Source organism: Idiotropiscis lumnitzeri, chromosome 4 (genome assembly GCF_059441095.1).
Source record: "Idiotropiscis lumnitzeri isolate Australia: NSW breed Sydney's pygmy pipehorse chromosome 4, RoL_Ilum_1.0, whole genome shotgun sequence".
Classification (NCBI taxonomy): Eukaryota; Metazoa; Chordata; class Actinopteri; order Syngnathiformes; family Syngnathidae; genus Idiotropiscis; species Idiotropiscis lumnitzeri.
This window is the reverse complement of record NC_142394.1, coordinates 19,965,307-19,983,238: the sequence shown is the minus strand read 5'-3', so window position 1 is coordinate 19,983,238 and position 17,932 is coordinate 19,965,307. Positions and strand designations below refer to the sequence as shown.

General features: G+C 38.5%; 1 protein-coding gene across 6 annotated transcripts in view; it reads right to left on the bottom strand.

Annotated features, from left to right (window-relative positions):
* The window catches only part of rapgef2b (Rap guanine nucleotide exchange factor 2b), an 87,432-nt gene that overhangs the window by 56,262 nt on the left and 13,238 nt on the right, over positions 1 to 17,932 (bottom strand). For all 6 annotated transcript variants that reach the window (XM_088293233.1, XM_088293232.1, XM_088293238.1 and 3 more), the window contains 2 exons: positions 4,228 to 4,298; positions 2,808 to 2,864 (listed from right to left, as the gene is read on the bottom strand). In XM_088293233.1, the coding sequence (XP_088149359.1) occupies positions 2,808 to 2,864; positions 4,228 to 4,298 (128 nt within the window). The remainder of the gene's footprint in view (positions 1 to 2,807; positions 2,865 to 4,227; positions 4,299 to 17,932) is intronic.

The window sequence follows — 17,932 nt, the reverse complement described above, 5'->3', positions numbered from 1 at the left end:
TCACAAATATTTTTGGGGACGTGAGGAACAATAAATGTGTTGTCTTTTTTAAAGCATAACGTCAATAGTCTTCCTTTTGGGACAGAATGAAAATAATACATTTTTGTTTTTGGAAAGCATAACATCAATAGTTTTTCTTCTTTTTTTACAAAACTGCCAATGTTAGTTGTCTTTAGGAAAGTGCAATAAGAGTATTTTGTCAGAGCAACTAGCTATCATTTATCTCTTTAGGAAGCAAATGCACGTCTCAGCATTTTCGAACTATAATAAATTGGAAGAAATATGAAGTAAACAAAGCGTCAACAAACATTGACGTCTCTGTTTTGTTTGGACTGACAAGATGGTGAAATGTTTGACAGGATCGCTCCGGCGTCCGATGTAAACCAAGCGCTAAAAATATAACAAGGTAAAAACTTTTCAATGCACATGGGGGAGTCTCGGAGTGGAAACGCTGTCATCAAACTAACTTTTGAGTCTTCCACGGCATCCACAAAAAGAAAAGCCGTTCGAGTAATGTTTGTTTGGAAGCACTTTGAAGGCATTGCAGCTACTTTTTCCTGTTATTCCGTTTTGTGGCATTTTTGGAACAAGACCACACAGACCTTCGCGAAGGCAAACTTTATTAAATCCTCATTCGGTACGTACCATCTTGTGACGGTCAAACTCACATTGGATACAGTAAGGGAGCAAAATCAAACAACTTTTTTGGTGTGCAAACAGGGAAATAACGACATCCTAAACAGAAACAAAAACATCTACATGTGTAATAATTAAAAAATGTAAGTACAGAAAAGTTTTTTGTTTGCAACTGTAACTGTCGAGCAATGATTGGTCGTTACCTGAGCTCTGAGCAACTGTGATGTTATTTTTAGTCGACAGCAAATGGCAAAATGGCCTCCCGCTAAGATGTACAAAAATGGATGAATGTAATTATTTAACCCATATTCCAAAAACGCAATATTAAATCGGCGTGCGGCGTCTCAACTGGGTGGGACTGCGTAGAAAATATTCTTGTAAATATTGACGTCCCCTTTATGAAGTTGGTGGTTTTCACCCAACTACTCTTGCGAAACAAAACAAAGCAAGCAAGCAAGCAACACAAGCGCTGCTGCACTTGTAAATGGCGTTAAGAGGTTAAAAGAGTGATCAGTGAAGATAGCAACCTTGAGTAAAAATGTGTCAGGTCAGCCTCTCATCTATGAGAGCACTGTAACCTGTGGACGGTAAATCCTGCAGGGTTCGGGCTTTTTCGCCGTATAGGCACTTTCTCATAAGCTTCGGATTGTGTAAGTGTGTATACGTGTGTGTGTGTGTGTGTGCGTGTGTAAAATGAGCCGTTTTCAAACAACTAGGGTTGTTAACTGGGTCATATGTGCATGTCATCCCGCGTTATGTGATCTGTATATAAAAAAACAAAAACAAGTCAGACTAAAGAAAGGATCGCACAGTTACATTTCATCAAGAATATTTACCGCTTAACGGTTATTGTTGCAGTCCATTGTGTACAGGAAAAGGATACGAATTAAGCACACGGTTCAAATGCACAACACAATCACAGTCCTAATTGTTAATAAATTATGGTTTCAGTATATGTCATTGGAATGTATTTAGTTTGGAATGGTACATGCAGTTGCAGTCTGAATCGCCTGTATTACTCAATTGATGAATGAGCCTTTACCGATTGTGTTTTCGTCAATAGCAAACCAATACAGCATTGTGGCCGGAATGAGTTGGAATTTGGTTATTTATATATAAATACGGACAAGCTGTAACATTTGGTAGCTTTGGTGACCGCCTACGAATACAAATGATTTGTAGCGCCATCCCACTATTTGTGGGAGTCCGCCACAAAATGCAGGCTGTTTGAGAAAAGTAAAATAGGGTCCATTTCAAAACTCTGAATGAAAAAAAAAAGGTTACAACATACAATTGAATATTGACATTAACTATCAAAGGGCTTTATTAATAAGGTAAAAAGGGGTTTAAATTAATACAAATCATTGAGAAAATACAAATATAGGTGAATTAATATGAAACATTTCAATTAAAATATCAAACAAATTGGAAGAATCTCTGCAAAAATAGAAAGTACGTGGAAATACGAACATAAAAATACTAAATAAATGGAAAATGTAATAAAAAAATATATTAAACAATAAATAGAAAAACAAAAAACTGGGTTAAAAACTAAATAAATGAAAAAATGAAAGGCTTTAAAATTGAAGAATCATTCATGAATAAATCAATAAACTCAAAATTAGTAAGAATAACATTCATTTAAAAACATGAAAGTGAATTAAATATACAAAAAATAAACAACAAAAAGAACACATACGTAAAATAATCAAAACCTCCAACAATTGATAAAACTAAATTCCATTAAAACACGATAGTAACAGTACTTTCTAGATTAAAAAGAATGTTCATAAATCAAACATATATCTAATAAGATGGAAACTAATTAAAACTACGCTGAATTGAAAATCATACACACAGTCACAAACTAAAACGATCAAAATAGAAATAAGCCACAATTTTTTTTTATGCTTTGGCTTGACGAATAAACTCAATTTTCCTTTCATATTTCAAACCAAAATCATTGCATAACGCCAAACATTTTCAACACAAAGCAAAAGCAAAACTAAAATTCTGCTTTATGGTTGTCAGTGAAATGCAGCCAGACAGGAAAATGCGCATAACCATTTTTAAACTTATTAAATCATACCTGGCCGCAAATGGCTTGTGCGTCAATGTTATCAGTATCCATTCAAACAACAAGACAGTATCATAGTCAAAGTTGTACTTACTAGTAGAGCACTTCGTTGGCTTCGTGTCTCTCGTAGCGCACCGTCTCGCACATGATCCTGCAGGGGCAAAACATGATTTCAAAAGGCACTACTCATGGGTTTTCCTGCATAAACAAATTAGACGTGGCCGATTCCACCTAATTACGAGTCACCTCCGTCTCTACCACAATATTCAACGCTTATTGTTTGACCAGCATTGCAAAATCAAAGAGTTGCAAGTCACTCTCGTAACACATGGAGAGCCACAAACCGAAGATTTTTTCTGGTCAAGGAGGCAGAGTGAGGGTATTTGGTAGAAAAGTTGAAACGCAAAGCATGAGTAGTAAATTTGGCAAAAAGTCATGTTGAGATCAATGTAAATCACGTCAAACAAGTCACCATACTGCGTACATATTGGCTTGTTTTTGTTTTTTTACATAGCTCCAGATTTTCTCAAAACACAAAAAGTTCTCCAGGCTCCGACATACTAAAAAAAAAAAAAATTGTTTACATTAACAAAATTCCCACTTTTAATATCCCAATTTTTCCAAGTCAAAAATTTTAAACCATAAAATCTGCATTCTTGGGTTACTATCAAATAAACATAAACCCCGTCATTAATATTGGGTCTAATAAGACGGTGTGCCTAATGGTGCGCAAAATACGGTGTACGTCATTTCCTCCATTTCATCTAATTTGCCGGCCTTTCCGCTCAGCGTCAGCTCTGACACATTCACAAGCAATTTTGACAGTGAACAAATGTCATTCCTCAGTGATTAAAATGCTTAATTAAAAACAATTGTTATGTAAAAACATTGATTGCAACTGCTTTCACTGTGGGAGACTGAATTCCCATATTTAGTAATCCTAAGGCTAACCCCTCACCCACACCACAAGTCCCAAGAATATCATCTGCATTAGGACCCCCTCGCCCCCGACCCTGTGTAGCCTCTAGAAAGGACTGTGCAACACAATCACACACTGTGCAGTAACCTACAGTAGCACATCAAAACACAGCTGAGGGGCACATGCAAACAAAAACATGCCAGTGTGTGGGAGGGAAAAAAGATCTTTAACATAATCCTTTGGTTTGTGCGGTGTCTGACTGGAAAGTGAGTGCTGGGAAGGGGTCAGTCACTGCATGGAATGTTCCAGCTCACAGTTCATGTACTTTACATTGTTCGCGCAACGGGATAATCCACATGTATGCACACACACGAGGCACGCGGAAAATGCAGTCGGGAAAGTCACGTTTACTTCCCACAAGGGTATTTTGTTGGTTACTGTATGTGACTATACGTACCAATGTTTTTTATAAATATAATTTGGGTGGTCCTGTGATTTGATAGGTACACACATATGTTTTTGTTGTAATAATAAAAGAAATGGAACAAAATTCATGTGACCATTGGAATTCAGAGCAGCAAAATGCTACGCCCACCTGAGCTGGTGCTCCCGCAGGTTGGACAAGGCCTCCATGCCGTGGAGGTAAGAGTAGACGATCTCCAGGTCCTGAGGAACACACAGAAAATTCACATTAAAACTTGACATGTCATATTGTGAAGATGCACCCGTAAAATTGAAAATAACGCCTTTAAGATGAGGGCTCATTTGTGTTACATTTCTAATGACAAACTCAGCAAGGCGAAGCGCCTCTGCAGCGCCCCCAAGTGGACAAAAGCACATTCAGACAGCTACGAAGCCAACAAGCCATTGACCCATACAGACATTTACAAGTGAAGGAACTGTATGGTGAACACTAGATTGTAGTGTGCGTGTGCACGTTGGTGGGGTGGGGTGGTTGTTGCGAATAAAACTCCCCATTCAATGTCTTTATAAAGTGAACCAGTGAGTTCTGGTGGCGGTTTTTGGGATTGGATCCAAATGAGAGGTCAAACACTGCACTGTGTGTGTTGATAAACACTGAGGCACTGACCTGGCTTGTGTGAGCGTGTGTATGTGTGTGTGTGTGTTTGGCGGCAAGTAAGTGAGCTGTACAGAGTTGCAGCCATTGAATATTTTGGAATCAAGCGTTCTACAAATTGTGCCACCGATTAACGTTGTGTGACTCGGCGTGAGTCGCGGCTATCAGCACGTCCGGTATGAATTTGGTGGTTCTATGTTTTTGTTTCTTAACTATTTGTTTAATAAAGTGATTGCAACATATTTGTGTACTTATTCGTATTTCGCTATTCACATTTTTTTTTTCCTGTCGAATGTATTGGCAGCTCTTTGTGGGTAAAACGGAACCATTTTTGTGCTGTTTCCGTAACAGCCCGAAGATGCCGGCAAAAGCCGGCGCCTAAAAGCAAAGTAGTAATGGTGTAAAGAAAGTGTTGAAGTGTTACATCCCTCAGATGGAAAAAACACTTGGCACAAAAACTATGGAATGCATTATTGAATTTGAATTAATTTAAGGTCAAATTTATATCATACTTGATATATCATTCATTCCGTAATTACACAAAGCATATTGTATAAATAATATCCTCTTGAGTTCTTTGCAAAAGGCAAAAGCAGATAAATGTTGATATCTTCTGGGACAGCTCAGCTGCGGTTATTTTAGCAGAATCTCTGTGCAATTCCTATCCATGAGATGATATCCAATCATGTTGCAAGCATTTAATGTTGTAATATTCTTCAAAAGGTAAAGTCCCGCCAAAATGGGTTTGGCTGTGAAGAAATCTACAATGTGAGAAATTCCTTCATTCCGGGGGGCTTGCTTGCATGACCCACTCCCAACATTCCCACTACTAAGCTAAACCTTATAATCCACAAGGCAGCTCATCAGGAGCGAGGTTTAGTCCGCTCCTGCCATCTGGTGGCACACAGAGAAAATTCACTAATGAATGAGACTCGGGGTTGATCATTTTCCTCTATAAATATTGATTGTTTGAAAGGATTTCATGCCAAGCATGTAACTTAACGAAATTTGTTACATTTCCAGTGCCACCACACAATGTGTTATCATCTTTCTGAGTGCTAAAAGACTGCAAAATCATGTAAGATTTTAAACGTTTGTCCCGTAATCAGAAGATCTCCAATTGACCGAGGTTCAATGAGTCGTAGCTCTGGGGTCGGCAAAATATTAAATTATTTTTTCAGCCATTATTAAATTAATCTATAATTATTTTTGATAATTTAAATACCTTTTTTTTCCCAATTTGAAATTATCCAAATGTTGTGAATTTCAGGTTCTCAACAGTAAATATCAAATTTTTGTAATGCTCCTTGTTGAGTTGATTCTAAATAAAACGTTTACTTTTACTTAATTCAAATTTAAAGGAAGCTGTTTAAATAATGTGCAATGTAATTGTAAACTTAAAAAAATACACATACCAATATAAAATGTAATCCCTTTTTTTTTTTTTACAAAATAAAGGAATATTTTTCAAATAAAAATGCCTACCATGACACGTACAAAGTTGTGTTCTCGAAATGAACATGATTTTCTTCCCTTGTTGAAATGTAACTGTAGCATCATAATATTCTATCAAGGAAAAACAACTTTATTTTTGCACAATAAGGACTTTTTGCCCAATCTTTTTTCTTGGGACACTCGTGACTTCAGCATAACATTTATTAGTCCTTCTATGGGGAAATTAGCCATTTCTCTTTCTTTCTTGCACTTCTTTATCCTTATAAATTAAAATGTTTTCCTTAAAAAAATAATATACTATGTTGTCACTTTATTGTGCAAAAATTGGGGGAAAAAAACGTGGAATAGTACACACATTTTTGTTTAATTGTGGAGTCACTGGACGAAAAAAGATTGAGAACCCCTGCATTAAAGTACGAGTCAAATAGACTTAATCCCCAATCCCAGGGGTGTAACTAGACCTAGAGTCCACTAGATGGCAGGCTCGCCCAGTTACATGAGAATAACTCGGCCTCCACCAGCACTCAAGCAAGCTAAGACAGCAGAAATATGTCAAACCATCAATTATGGCTTAGCTCTCCAATAGTTTGGAGATTGCCTGTATGGAAAGAATGTAAAGGAGATCAGCTTTTCCACTGCCAACATTGCCATTTATGTATTTTTTATCTTAGCTGAAAGAGTGACAAAATCGCCGCAAAAACGCTTGTAAATATTTGCTGTGGTGAGGGCGCATGAATGCAGCCAGGATGTGGGTATGAGTAGGAAAACTTCTATCAAACTACTACAAAAGACCATCACAAATACGAACATGTCGCTTCTTGTCAAAACTACGCAGGTAGTAAGACAAAAGATCAAATTCCACATCAGTTGTTGACGAAAGTTGGTCAACACCAGCTCAGTCAATAAAAATGGGAGCTAACTAGAAGCTGATGGAGCACACTCAGAACTTCAACATGCAGTCAATTTAAAAATAATAATAATAATAACAACAACGATAAGTTTGTCCACAAGAAGTTGGTCAATACCAGCCAGCAAAGAGGGTTGAGGGCAAGAATGTCGTCAGTGACCTAAAACTCTAAAACACATCTAATCCCCCTTCCCCCTTTGCTTCCTTTCCCAAACTAATCCTTCCAGGAATACAGGTGGTCCCCACGAGAGGAAAAGAACATTCCAGGATGCCGATGCGGATAATGGTTCGACGCTGACATGAATCAGGCATCAGTGGATGCAATGTTCAACTAAAATACAAAATAATCGGCCAAATGGTCGATGTGTACAGGTTGTTTTTACCTTTATGTACTCTCTCACAAGTAACACATTTGTTATTACTCATTAAATACATGTTTCTTTACATACATATCATGAAATTTGTTGATACAGTCGTTCTAGGGACCTGTCATTCAAAACAAGGCAATTCTTAATTTTTCACAAAGTCACGGTTTGTTAAAAAAATAATACATGGTGCAACATACACCAACCAAATTTGTTAAATATGACACATATCTGCTGGTAACAAACACACGACAAGGATTAATGTCCTCATGACTTCATATATTAAATGCAGGGCGCCACACAACGCATTGACGGAAACAAAAAGGAAGGTTATTGTTCTGAACCATGTAATTGCAGTTCATCCCAACTATTCAGAGGTAATGGGTAACAAGCAGGCCTGCGAGTAGCGAAAATCTGCATATAATTGACACCCATTGAAATGCATTGCCATTTTTTGGGGGGGTTAATTGTCACATTTTATCGGTAATCCGTATTTTATTTTAATGCCAAAAATCAACATCAGCATTTAAAAAAATAAATAAATAACGCCCATATTGGTTGGGCCCTAGACTTTCCTTAGTCAGTCGCTCACTGAAATGAATAAAAATGCAACTCACCCATTCCAACACCCCGAAAAATAGCCGAAACTTGTTGTAAAAGGTTTCTGGGGAGAAAACTTGCGATCAACAAACAGCACTCTACCGTATAAAAACACACTGGAATAGCAAATACTCTCCACATAACCAGTCAACAGGGGAAAAACATCAAACACAAAACACAATTGGACCTAAACCATCTTAACGGTGCAGAGTGTGGTCGGATTTTATTTATTTTTTTTTTTACCAACAAAAACGCATGTAAATAAATGTTTTGGTCTTATAATCATACACATACACACAAGGGTAAAATAAAGGCAAATGAATCATGGATTAATACGTCTATTTCAATTCGATTTGTTCACAATTTGATTTGATTTTCAGTTCCCGATTTTGTTTCAATTAGATTATTTTTTTTTTTTTTTTAAAAGAGCAGCCAGGCTATGTCTGTGCACTGTGGAGCTGCTGCAGCCATCCACAAACGCGCTATGCATTGATGTTTGCTCCAATCATATGAATGTTTAGTGCATTTTAAATGGAACCAAAAACTACACACTATGCTGAGTTGGACTAATACTATGAAACTACATATAAACACTAAAAGAAATACTTGTAATTTAACACGTTTTACACCTTTCTTAGGCTGCAATTAATTTTTCTTAAGGGACTGAAAACATTTGAATAAAATTATGGAAATGCACTGAGACGCTGCTTTTTTTCTAGGTCCTTGTCAATTTGTGCCAATACGACACCACGTGTCATCAGTTATCACAGGTACCATTGTGTGTGGGGGTGCGCGGGTGTGTGGGTGTGTGTGTGTGTGCGCGTGTGTGTGTTGCATTGCAGCATTTCCTCTCGAGGGTGCAAACAATGGAAGGCGTCCGCCTCCATGTTGAGAAGGTCCGCACACGGAACACACGAGTATTGTGCGATCCATTTTCCAGACATTATATAAGAATGCAGCATCGTTCCTGGTGCCCGAACGTTGAGCGGCAAAGTATTCAAAGGCAGGGGAAAATTCATGAGACGTAGGAACCAGTGCGGAGAAAAGGTGGTGATAACCGTAGAGCAGGACATGGAACGTGCCATGACATAGAAAAGTGTGGCTTACACAATGATATTTTTTTTTTTATTTTATGAAAGAGGTGCTAATGCACATTAATTGGCTCTGTATCCACAAAATGCCACGAGATGACAGTATCGTTTTGTTTCGGGTATCTTTTGAGGTTGAGTGATTTGACTTTGGATTGTATTTGCGTTAAGATTTGTTCTACATTGGTTAAGACATTTGTACACACTTTGCTGACATTTACGTGAGCTTAAATCACTGCTGGGCTAAGTATGTGTTATTTGCATACGATGTATTTTAATTTTTCTAAATTTGACACATTTAAAGAAATTGACCATGTACTTGTTGTAAATAATGTTAAAATATCACAAAATAATTTTAAATAGAGTAAATTAAAAAAATAATTTCATTATATAATTGGTTAACCAACTACAATAAATTATTTGAGTTGTTGGCTCACTAGTTTAAATTAACATCTGTACAGTAAAAAAATATTTTAAAATAATATGCTTTACAATATTCAAAATCCTTGGTTTCATAACGACTCGGTTGACACAGGAACATTTTCATAAACTGCATTTTAACCCTTTTTTCTGCAATTTTGATACATTTGGGTGCATTTTTTTTTTCCCCATTTAAAATTGATGAACATTCACATCCCTTTTTAAGTCTGATGAACCACTCATTTGGCGGACTTACTTGGGTAAACCAACTTCAAAAGATATTAAAGGTATATAAGGTAAGTAGTGTAACAGATACTTTGCCATCTTCGCCAATCAATACCGAAAAGGCTCATTTGCTCTATTGTGCGTGTCAAATGAACAGCCGACCTCTCCTCCACTATAGGTGAAAAACTGCTGGTGTTATCTGGGACCACCACGGGGGTCTGCCGGCATAGATTACACAAGGCTTCCTATTCACTGCGGCCCTGATGGTGAATCTGCGCATTCATTAAGGCTTAAGGCTGAGTGGCGATAGCAAGCAGCTCCCCATGCATCTTTTAGCCAACAGAGACAAGAATCGCACAAAGGCTTTCAACAAGAAAGGAGCCGTTGAGCCTCAGGGTTACAATTTGTAATGTATACTTAGATACTTGTCTTATGCTTAGACTGATTACTACGGCTTCTGGTATCTAGTTTGAATTGAAATGACACCGGTACAGTCTCTAAATCAAACAATGTTACCGTCAAGTTACAATCAATATTCACTTTGAGCTAATTACTAAAAGGTCAATTATGTATTCAAACGAGGGGTGATTTGGTCAGGGGGGGGGGTTTACGCTGACGTTTCCGATACATATCATCCATGAGTGAGATCAACTGATCCAGATGCAGATTGTGATATCAATCGCATGGATTAGAGCACAATTTTCAATTTTAGAGATGTTCACTGATAATTATTTTAATAATTGATTCATCGGAATCCAGAGTTCCATTTACAGATCACTCTTCACTAATTAACGTATTTCCTAATATTGTACAGATGCCGCCAAAGCTTTTAGGGAAGCAGACATTTCTGGAGGAGTCCGGTTTAGCCCGGGTTGTTAGCGAAGGTTTCAGACAGCCTTTACTGAAATTGTGTTTTTGCTTTACTGTCTGGCTGCATTCATTAACTGTACAGCGTTTTTGCAAGTCTGTGAAATTGGGATTGATGTGAAACTTTGCTGCAGTTATCATGAAAACACTTTGTACTTTGTAGAGCTTTTATCTCACCAAGCGTAAATACAGTCTGCGCTAAAAGAGGAAACTTCTAATGGGAAATCAGAAGACGAGAGGGGAAGAGGCAGAACACCCCACAGCGAGGCAAACTTGTAAATTAACAATTTATGAAGGGTGAAAACGTGTTAATTGCGCAGTGTGAAAGTTTTCTTGCGCGAAATAAGTTTGCCCTTTATCAATCACGGGTTTGAAAACAAAAAGCTAACCCAGGGCAATGCATCCGAACAAGTGTGAGGAGAAACACTTGAGTAAGCTTTTTGAGAGGGAAATATCTCTGTCTTAAGGCGCTTATGGCGTTGAATCCTGCCGCTGGAAAGGCGTTAAGGGACGCTGTGAATGCGCCACTTGTGAGGATTTGTTTCTTTTTGGAAGGGAAACAAATTGCTGGGAAAAGCACAAATTAATCCCGAGCAAGGACGGCCTAGTTTGTGTGACAATTGCTCGCTTGTCAACCAAAGAGGTAGGAGATTGGCTTTTTACACCATTCCCAGTCACACTCAACCTTTGCAAAGAAGGAAAAAGGGAAAAAAAACGGGCTGGGCAAAATTGATCATTTTTTATAATTAATTTGTCAACTTTATCACACAATTTTTTGTAATGGTTAGTATTGTTTGTTTTTTAACCTCATATTCTTACAAATTGACATTTGAATTTGTCAGTTATGTTTCCATGCCATATGTGGACCATAGCAAATTGACCGAGTGATTTTGAGTATGCCACGAGTTTTATTTAGGAAATGACAAAAATCCTACCAATGACATGTGACCTGTCCTTGGTAAAGGCACTGAAAACAAAACAAAACAATCTAATACCCTCAAATGACCAAAAGGGACATTCCTTTGAAGTGTTGACCTCCTCCATGGTTGCTTTGACAGCCTCTCCAGTTCAAAGTTGCTGTGGTATTCTTGGTAGGATCCTGTTACGAGGGACAGCGGAGAGAGGCCATTTTGGGTGCTGAGGCTGACATTCCTCACATGACAGCGGGCCAGATAACGTCTTAAAAGTGTCCAACTGTGGGGGGGGCGACCCACACAACCACACGCGGGACCACCTCAGCGACTCGTAAAAACACAAGTCAGCAAGTCGTGTCACGCAAATCATGCCGCGCTGCTGAGATGGGTTGATTCAAACCGGAGTCAGCGTATTTGAGTGCAAATCAAAAAAGAAATAATAACAAAACAAATGACGAACTATGAAAACGTGAACTGCGTGCTCAACTGTCTTTCATTCTAACATCAAATTAAACTTAAAATACTGGCGATGAAAGGACAATGACAACCAGGCTTTATTCCGTTTGTGACATCAAATTTTACTCAATTAGTGATGTGCCGCATTTGTTTGAGTTCATCAGAAGTCTCAGCATATAACGGTTTTATTCTCGTAACATTAAAAGACAAAGTCTTAATCTTGCAGAAAAAAAAAAAACAACAACACTGTTACGCAAATAGAGACGACCAACCGTCAGAGAATGATGAGATTAAATCAAGACGTCCCGCTGCAAGGCAAAAAGACGCACGTTTCTTAAATGCATTTTCTGGTCTTCTGGCACGGAATGAAACGTCCCGTCGATATCAATGCAATTAGCAGCTTTTAACGGCCTCCGCTGGAGCCATCTTAACGAGGTAAACGGACTGGTGGGCTGCCAGACGGTCGGCGTTGAGGGTCTGAAGGTCATCCGCTAATGACAATATATGGCAGTAAATTGTCAGCTCAGCGCACCGAGTGCAGCGACGGCACTTTATTCCAAATGTCATACACCTCCAGTCACCGCACCGTATGTGTGCATGAGTGTCTTTGTTTGTGCATTCCCCCGTTAGCAGCTGCCCTTGAGTCTCTATTGACAAGATGGTGTCGGGTATTTTTATCCATTAGAGCAGGTGGAGGCGAGGCAGGCGGTGGCAAGGTCACGACGTGACAATATCTGCGGTGTTTAAGGACATGTGGCGAGGTTTGCAAGTCAGTTGCGCTATCAGCGACGGATAAAGGGTTTATCTACGTAAGCGCATGATTGTTGTCAAACTAAATTTTTTCCCTTGCAGAAAGTCAAAATCATTCACTGGGATTGACCTTGAACAACTATTATTTTGCACGCTATGTTTACAAACAATTTGAAAAGGACGATTAAAGGCGGGCAAAAAAATAAATACGACAAACTGTGTAATGCTTGAATACAAACAACACTGTTAAACAAACTGAGAATTAAGTTGTAACCTTTGCAAGAAAAAGCTCATGTTAGGAGAATAAAGTCGTAATATTATGAGAATTAAGTGATAACACTGTAAGAATAAAGTTATAACATGAGAAGGAAAATGCCATGTTACGAGAATTAAGTTGTAAATTTAAAAGAAAAATGTCAGATTTAGAAAATTAAGTCGAATTTAATCGTCTTGTCATGTGATGAGAATAAAGTCACAACATTGGGAAAATGTGATATCCACAAAAATCACCTTGACACAAAAACGTATGCCTCGAAACTAAAATCAATCATTTTAAAACCAGATTTACGATGCACAAAACCAATGTTCCATGCGGATGCTACGGGCCCACGTCCCGCTCTCCTGGCAACAAAATGGCCATCAATGGATTATGCCCAACATTTGGGGTTGTATTTTTCCCCTTAAAATTGGAAAAATTAAAATGTTATGCCATTGCTGTGAAGTACAGTTGAGGAGGCCTGGAAACGAGAACTTAGGGTTGTAAACAATTAAAGTGGAGCCGGTGGCTGAGTCGCCTGAGCGGCGTCGTGCCAAAGTAGCACTACAAAGGGTAAAATGTAGGATGTTTTCTCCTTTTTTATTTTTTTAACTCATTATGTAATGTAATCTCTTCTACCATCCCAAGTTAGAACGCACTCTGTGGTATTTGTATATTATATTCATTGCTTGCTCTAAAATGCGTCAAAGTGGCTAACCAGCAATCACGTTACAGTGTAGCGCTACATGATTATTAGGTGTAAGGAAAATAAATAAGGACCAGACGAGAGTGACTGTTACCGCTGCTGATTCCTTTTTATTTTATTTTTTAAGTGCTCACATCCGCTAGCAGCAGAGCAGCCAATAATGGCCGTGACAGGCGCTTGTGATTGTTAACGATAAGACCATGGCTCATTTAAAAAGCAATATTAAAATGAGCTTTATATTGAAGGTATTATAGTGTTCAAATGTTACTACGGGTGAGAGATGAGTCTCCAAATAATCGATCCGATAATCGACCCCAAAACGATATGCTCAGACAACACTAGTGTTTTGCTTCCATTGTGTTGCGGCAGCCTTTTTATTCGACTGTGGCCTCCTTCCCAGTTGTGCTAATTGGTCAGAAGAAGGGGGGTGGCCGGGAATAAAGCACATCCGAGTCCGCTTTTACCACTCCCCCACACCGCTTTATTTGTGGCTATTTTTGCTCTGCATTGATCTTCATAGGTCACTGTGTAACTTTTGTGACGATGGCGCGTCACCTCTTTGAGGCTTTTGTTTGAGCTAGATGGAGCGAGTCTCATCAGGCCGGACGGTTTGGCTTTGTTCTCCTGCGACGACGACTACGTTCAGTTGATGATGGCTGGCTGCGAGATCCCCTTTTGTGTCCAATACTGAAGCTCCATCCACCACGCTTGACACAATGAATTTGGTCATCTTTGGAAGAAACCAAAATTAAGAAGCTCCAGTAAGAAAGTTCATGTCCATTTTTTTTCTTGGTTGTGTTAAATGCCCTGAAATGTCTTCAATGACTTTTTTCCTTGTATTCCTTCCAGCATATGCTGATTATACGCTATTAGCTGTAGCCATGTTCAGCACATGTGGTTTGTGCAGAAACCAGAGTTGGGGTCTGGGGTCCGGCAGTCTGCGTTGAATGAGGCTGTGGTCTGAGTGGTGGGTCTATGGCGCGACACTTTGGTTTCACGGCGTCTACATAAGTGCTATCAGCGTATGAAAATGCTCACAGTCACAGTCGATGGGTTTTATGTAAAGGCTTTAGCTGTTAGCTATTAGCCACGTTCCAAGGCCGCGGATGGTTTTCTGGGAGAAGCCCAAGTAGGTGCTGCTGTTAAGCTCATTCACATGCCTCCCTGATTCCTGCACCAGGCCATCGCCATGCCGACCAGCTGCTTCGCTTCACTGGGAATTAATCAACAACACCCACCCACCCAGTGCCATTACATTGCGTTAGCGGAAGCTAAGTTATTCCACTAGCTGTCATTTACTTCCTGTTACTACAACAACTGCGTGTTGTCTGGTTGAACAGGTGCGAGTGTAATTCAAGATTTCGGCAGGACCAGTGAGAGCTAAACCCGTTGAGTTGGGACTTAAGCGCTTAATGTCAATAAGGAGGCTAATTAGCTTTGTGTACCACGCGCCAGCTCCATTTGACCTAATACCAGACCTGACCAACATTAGAGGACTTTTTTGTTTTTTTTAAGTTGTATTAATGCCAAAAAGACGACCATGACCAAAAAGTGGAAATATTAAGGCAAAAAGTCATGTTTGTAGTAATTTGACTAGTTACGAAATTCATACATCAGATATGAATATATGCACACATATGGTGCATATTTCCACATCAATTAGGTAATTTGCGAGGAATGTAAGCTACGTTTGAAATGATATTTAAGTGTTTTACGGTTGAAATTAGCGCGTTAAATGAGGCAAAATGGTGCCTAAGCAATAATTTTAAATTACGCAAGTGAGTTTTTCAGAAAATAAGAGTGTGTTAAAAGGAAGTAGAGGCAAATTTGTGAGGGGAGAATCATGATTATGCAGAGGAAGTGTACATTCGTTCTCGTGGTTAAATATTGATCCAACTTCGGTTATCAATTTTGATATTGTTACCACACGCAGTACGATGCTTAAACCTTGTATCGTCATCTCCCATTGTTAATATGCATTGAGACTATATCTACCCAAAATGGGTACAGTGATACTGCAATATCCTTTTATTTAAAAAAAAAAGGTCAGAAAATGTTCAGTAACGATATCAATGAAAGATAGACATTATAATACAGATTTCTGTAACATACAGAAAAGAACTACAGTGGCACCTTCAGATACAAACGTCCTAATATACGATTTTTTTGAGATACGAAAGGAAATATTCATGAATTTATGTCCTAACATACGACGGAAATTTTTGAGATACGAACGCGCCTGCCTGCTCAGTCTGTGGTGACGTCACACTGTCCGACTCTGTTTGGTTGCTGACGCCTCAATGTTTACACACACGTCTTGTGATTCGTAGTGTTTTGTGCTGGTTTTTGTATTATTTTGGTTAATAATATGCTATTTTGTTATTAACCATGGGTCCCAAAGATAAAGGTGGTGAGAAGAAAAAAAAAAAACGAAGAAAATTATCACAATGGAAATTAAACACGAAATTATCTCCAGGCATGAACGTGGGATTCGTATCGTCAATTTGGCAAAGGAATATGGTCGTAATCCTTCCACTATATCTACGATCATCAAACAGAAGGAAGACATCAAGAAGCCGCAACCATCAAAAGGCGTCGCCATTATTTCTAAATTACGTACTGAAATACATGACGAGATGGAACGGCTACTGTTAATATGGATAAAGGAGAAGGAATTGGCTGGCGACACCATTTCGGAAGCGATCATCTGTGAGAAAGCCAGCGACTTTTTCAAAGACCTTAAGCGTGAAGCAGCCGAGACGGAGGGGGAATCATCGCGAGGGAGTGAAGTGTTCAAAGCCAGTCGTGGATGGTTTGACAACTTTAAGAAACTAAGTGGTATTCATTCTGTTATCCGGCATGGAGAAAAGCTGCCAAAAAAAAGATTAGAATAAGTTTAGATTTTGTATACTGTACATATGTAGAAATAAGTGTTTAAATGTTTTTGGGTTACGCAAGTAGAAACAAGTGTTGTAGTGTTTACGTATTAGTCCTCCTCCTCCTCCTGCACGCTGCAGCTCACTGTCACTGAGGTAAATAAATTTTGTTTTTCTATTGATTTTATTAACATTATCTTATGTTTTTTTTTATAATTATGTGTGTTATTACTCACTTATTTCTATACAAATTGTTTATATTAAATGTTATTTAACTGATTTCTGGGGTGGTTTTATAGCGCTGGAACGCATGAATACATATTACATGTATTAATATGGGAAAATTTGATTTGACATAATTTTTTTGACATACAACGATTGTTCTGGGACGAATTAAAATTGTATCTCAAGGTACCACTGTACTGCATCATTACAGCTCACTGTATGATCGCAACATGACGGCATCATATAGCGATGATGTTACAGAGTTCCATCAGCTGTCGTGGTTCAATATCATTACAACTATGAATTGTATCGCCGCCTCTTGCGGTGCGATATGTATACGGCAACATCAGATGTCCTGATTTGCCCTTGCCGTATAAAATATTCACGCTATTCTACCATTTATCTTTTAAATCTATGCCGCCTCGGCTGTGCGCTCTCCACTAATAATTAATTCTATCATTACAATGCGACTCCTGGGGGTTGCTAGGCAACAAGCTGCTTTCACTATGGCATAGGGCCAGCCGCATTCCATTTGTTGGCACATATACATGATTGGATTCACACTTGTTCATTCACAAAAAAAGTCGCTAACATTTGGCTAGTTTTCCACACAGTAAAGTTTCCCAATCAGGGGTAGAAAAATAAGTTTGAAAGACGACAAACTAATAGGCGTATAAATATAGTTGGCAACTTCAAAGATTTTATTAACCATCCGCCTGCACACTCACATGACAATTATGTTGGTGGTTTTTAATTGCACACTGCCGTCTCCCAATGGGGGCGACAAACTGACACTCACCGTAAAAAAATGAATTTTTCAAAATCTTTCAATGGGCTACACAAAAATAGCCATTAGTTCTGTTTTTGTAGTTTATTAACAGGAGGATTTAATAACATGTATGCATTCATAAATATTGGTTTAAACATATCATTAGTCTAACAGCATAATTGCCAATGTCATTAAAAAAAATTGTAACGTGCTTATTAAACTGTTTGAGTTTTCCTCTGTGTACTTTTTTTTCATCCAGGTCATGATAATCCGAACTGGTTGAATAAAGGCAACTGAACTCTTGTTTGTTGAATGTTTTGTTTTTTGGGGGGGGGGGCATTGC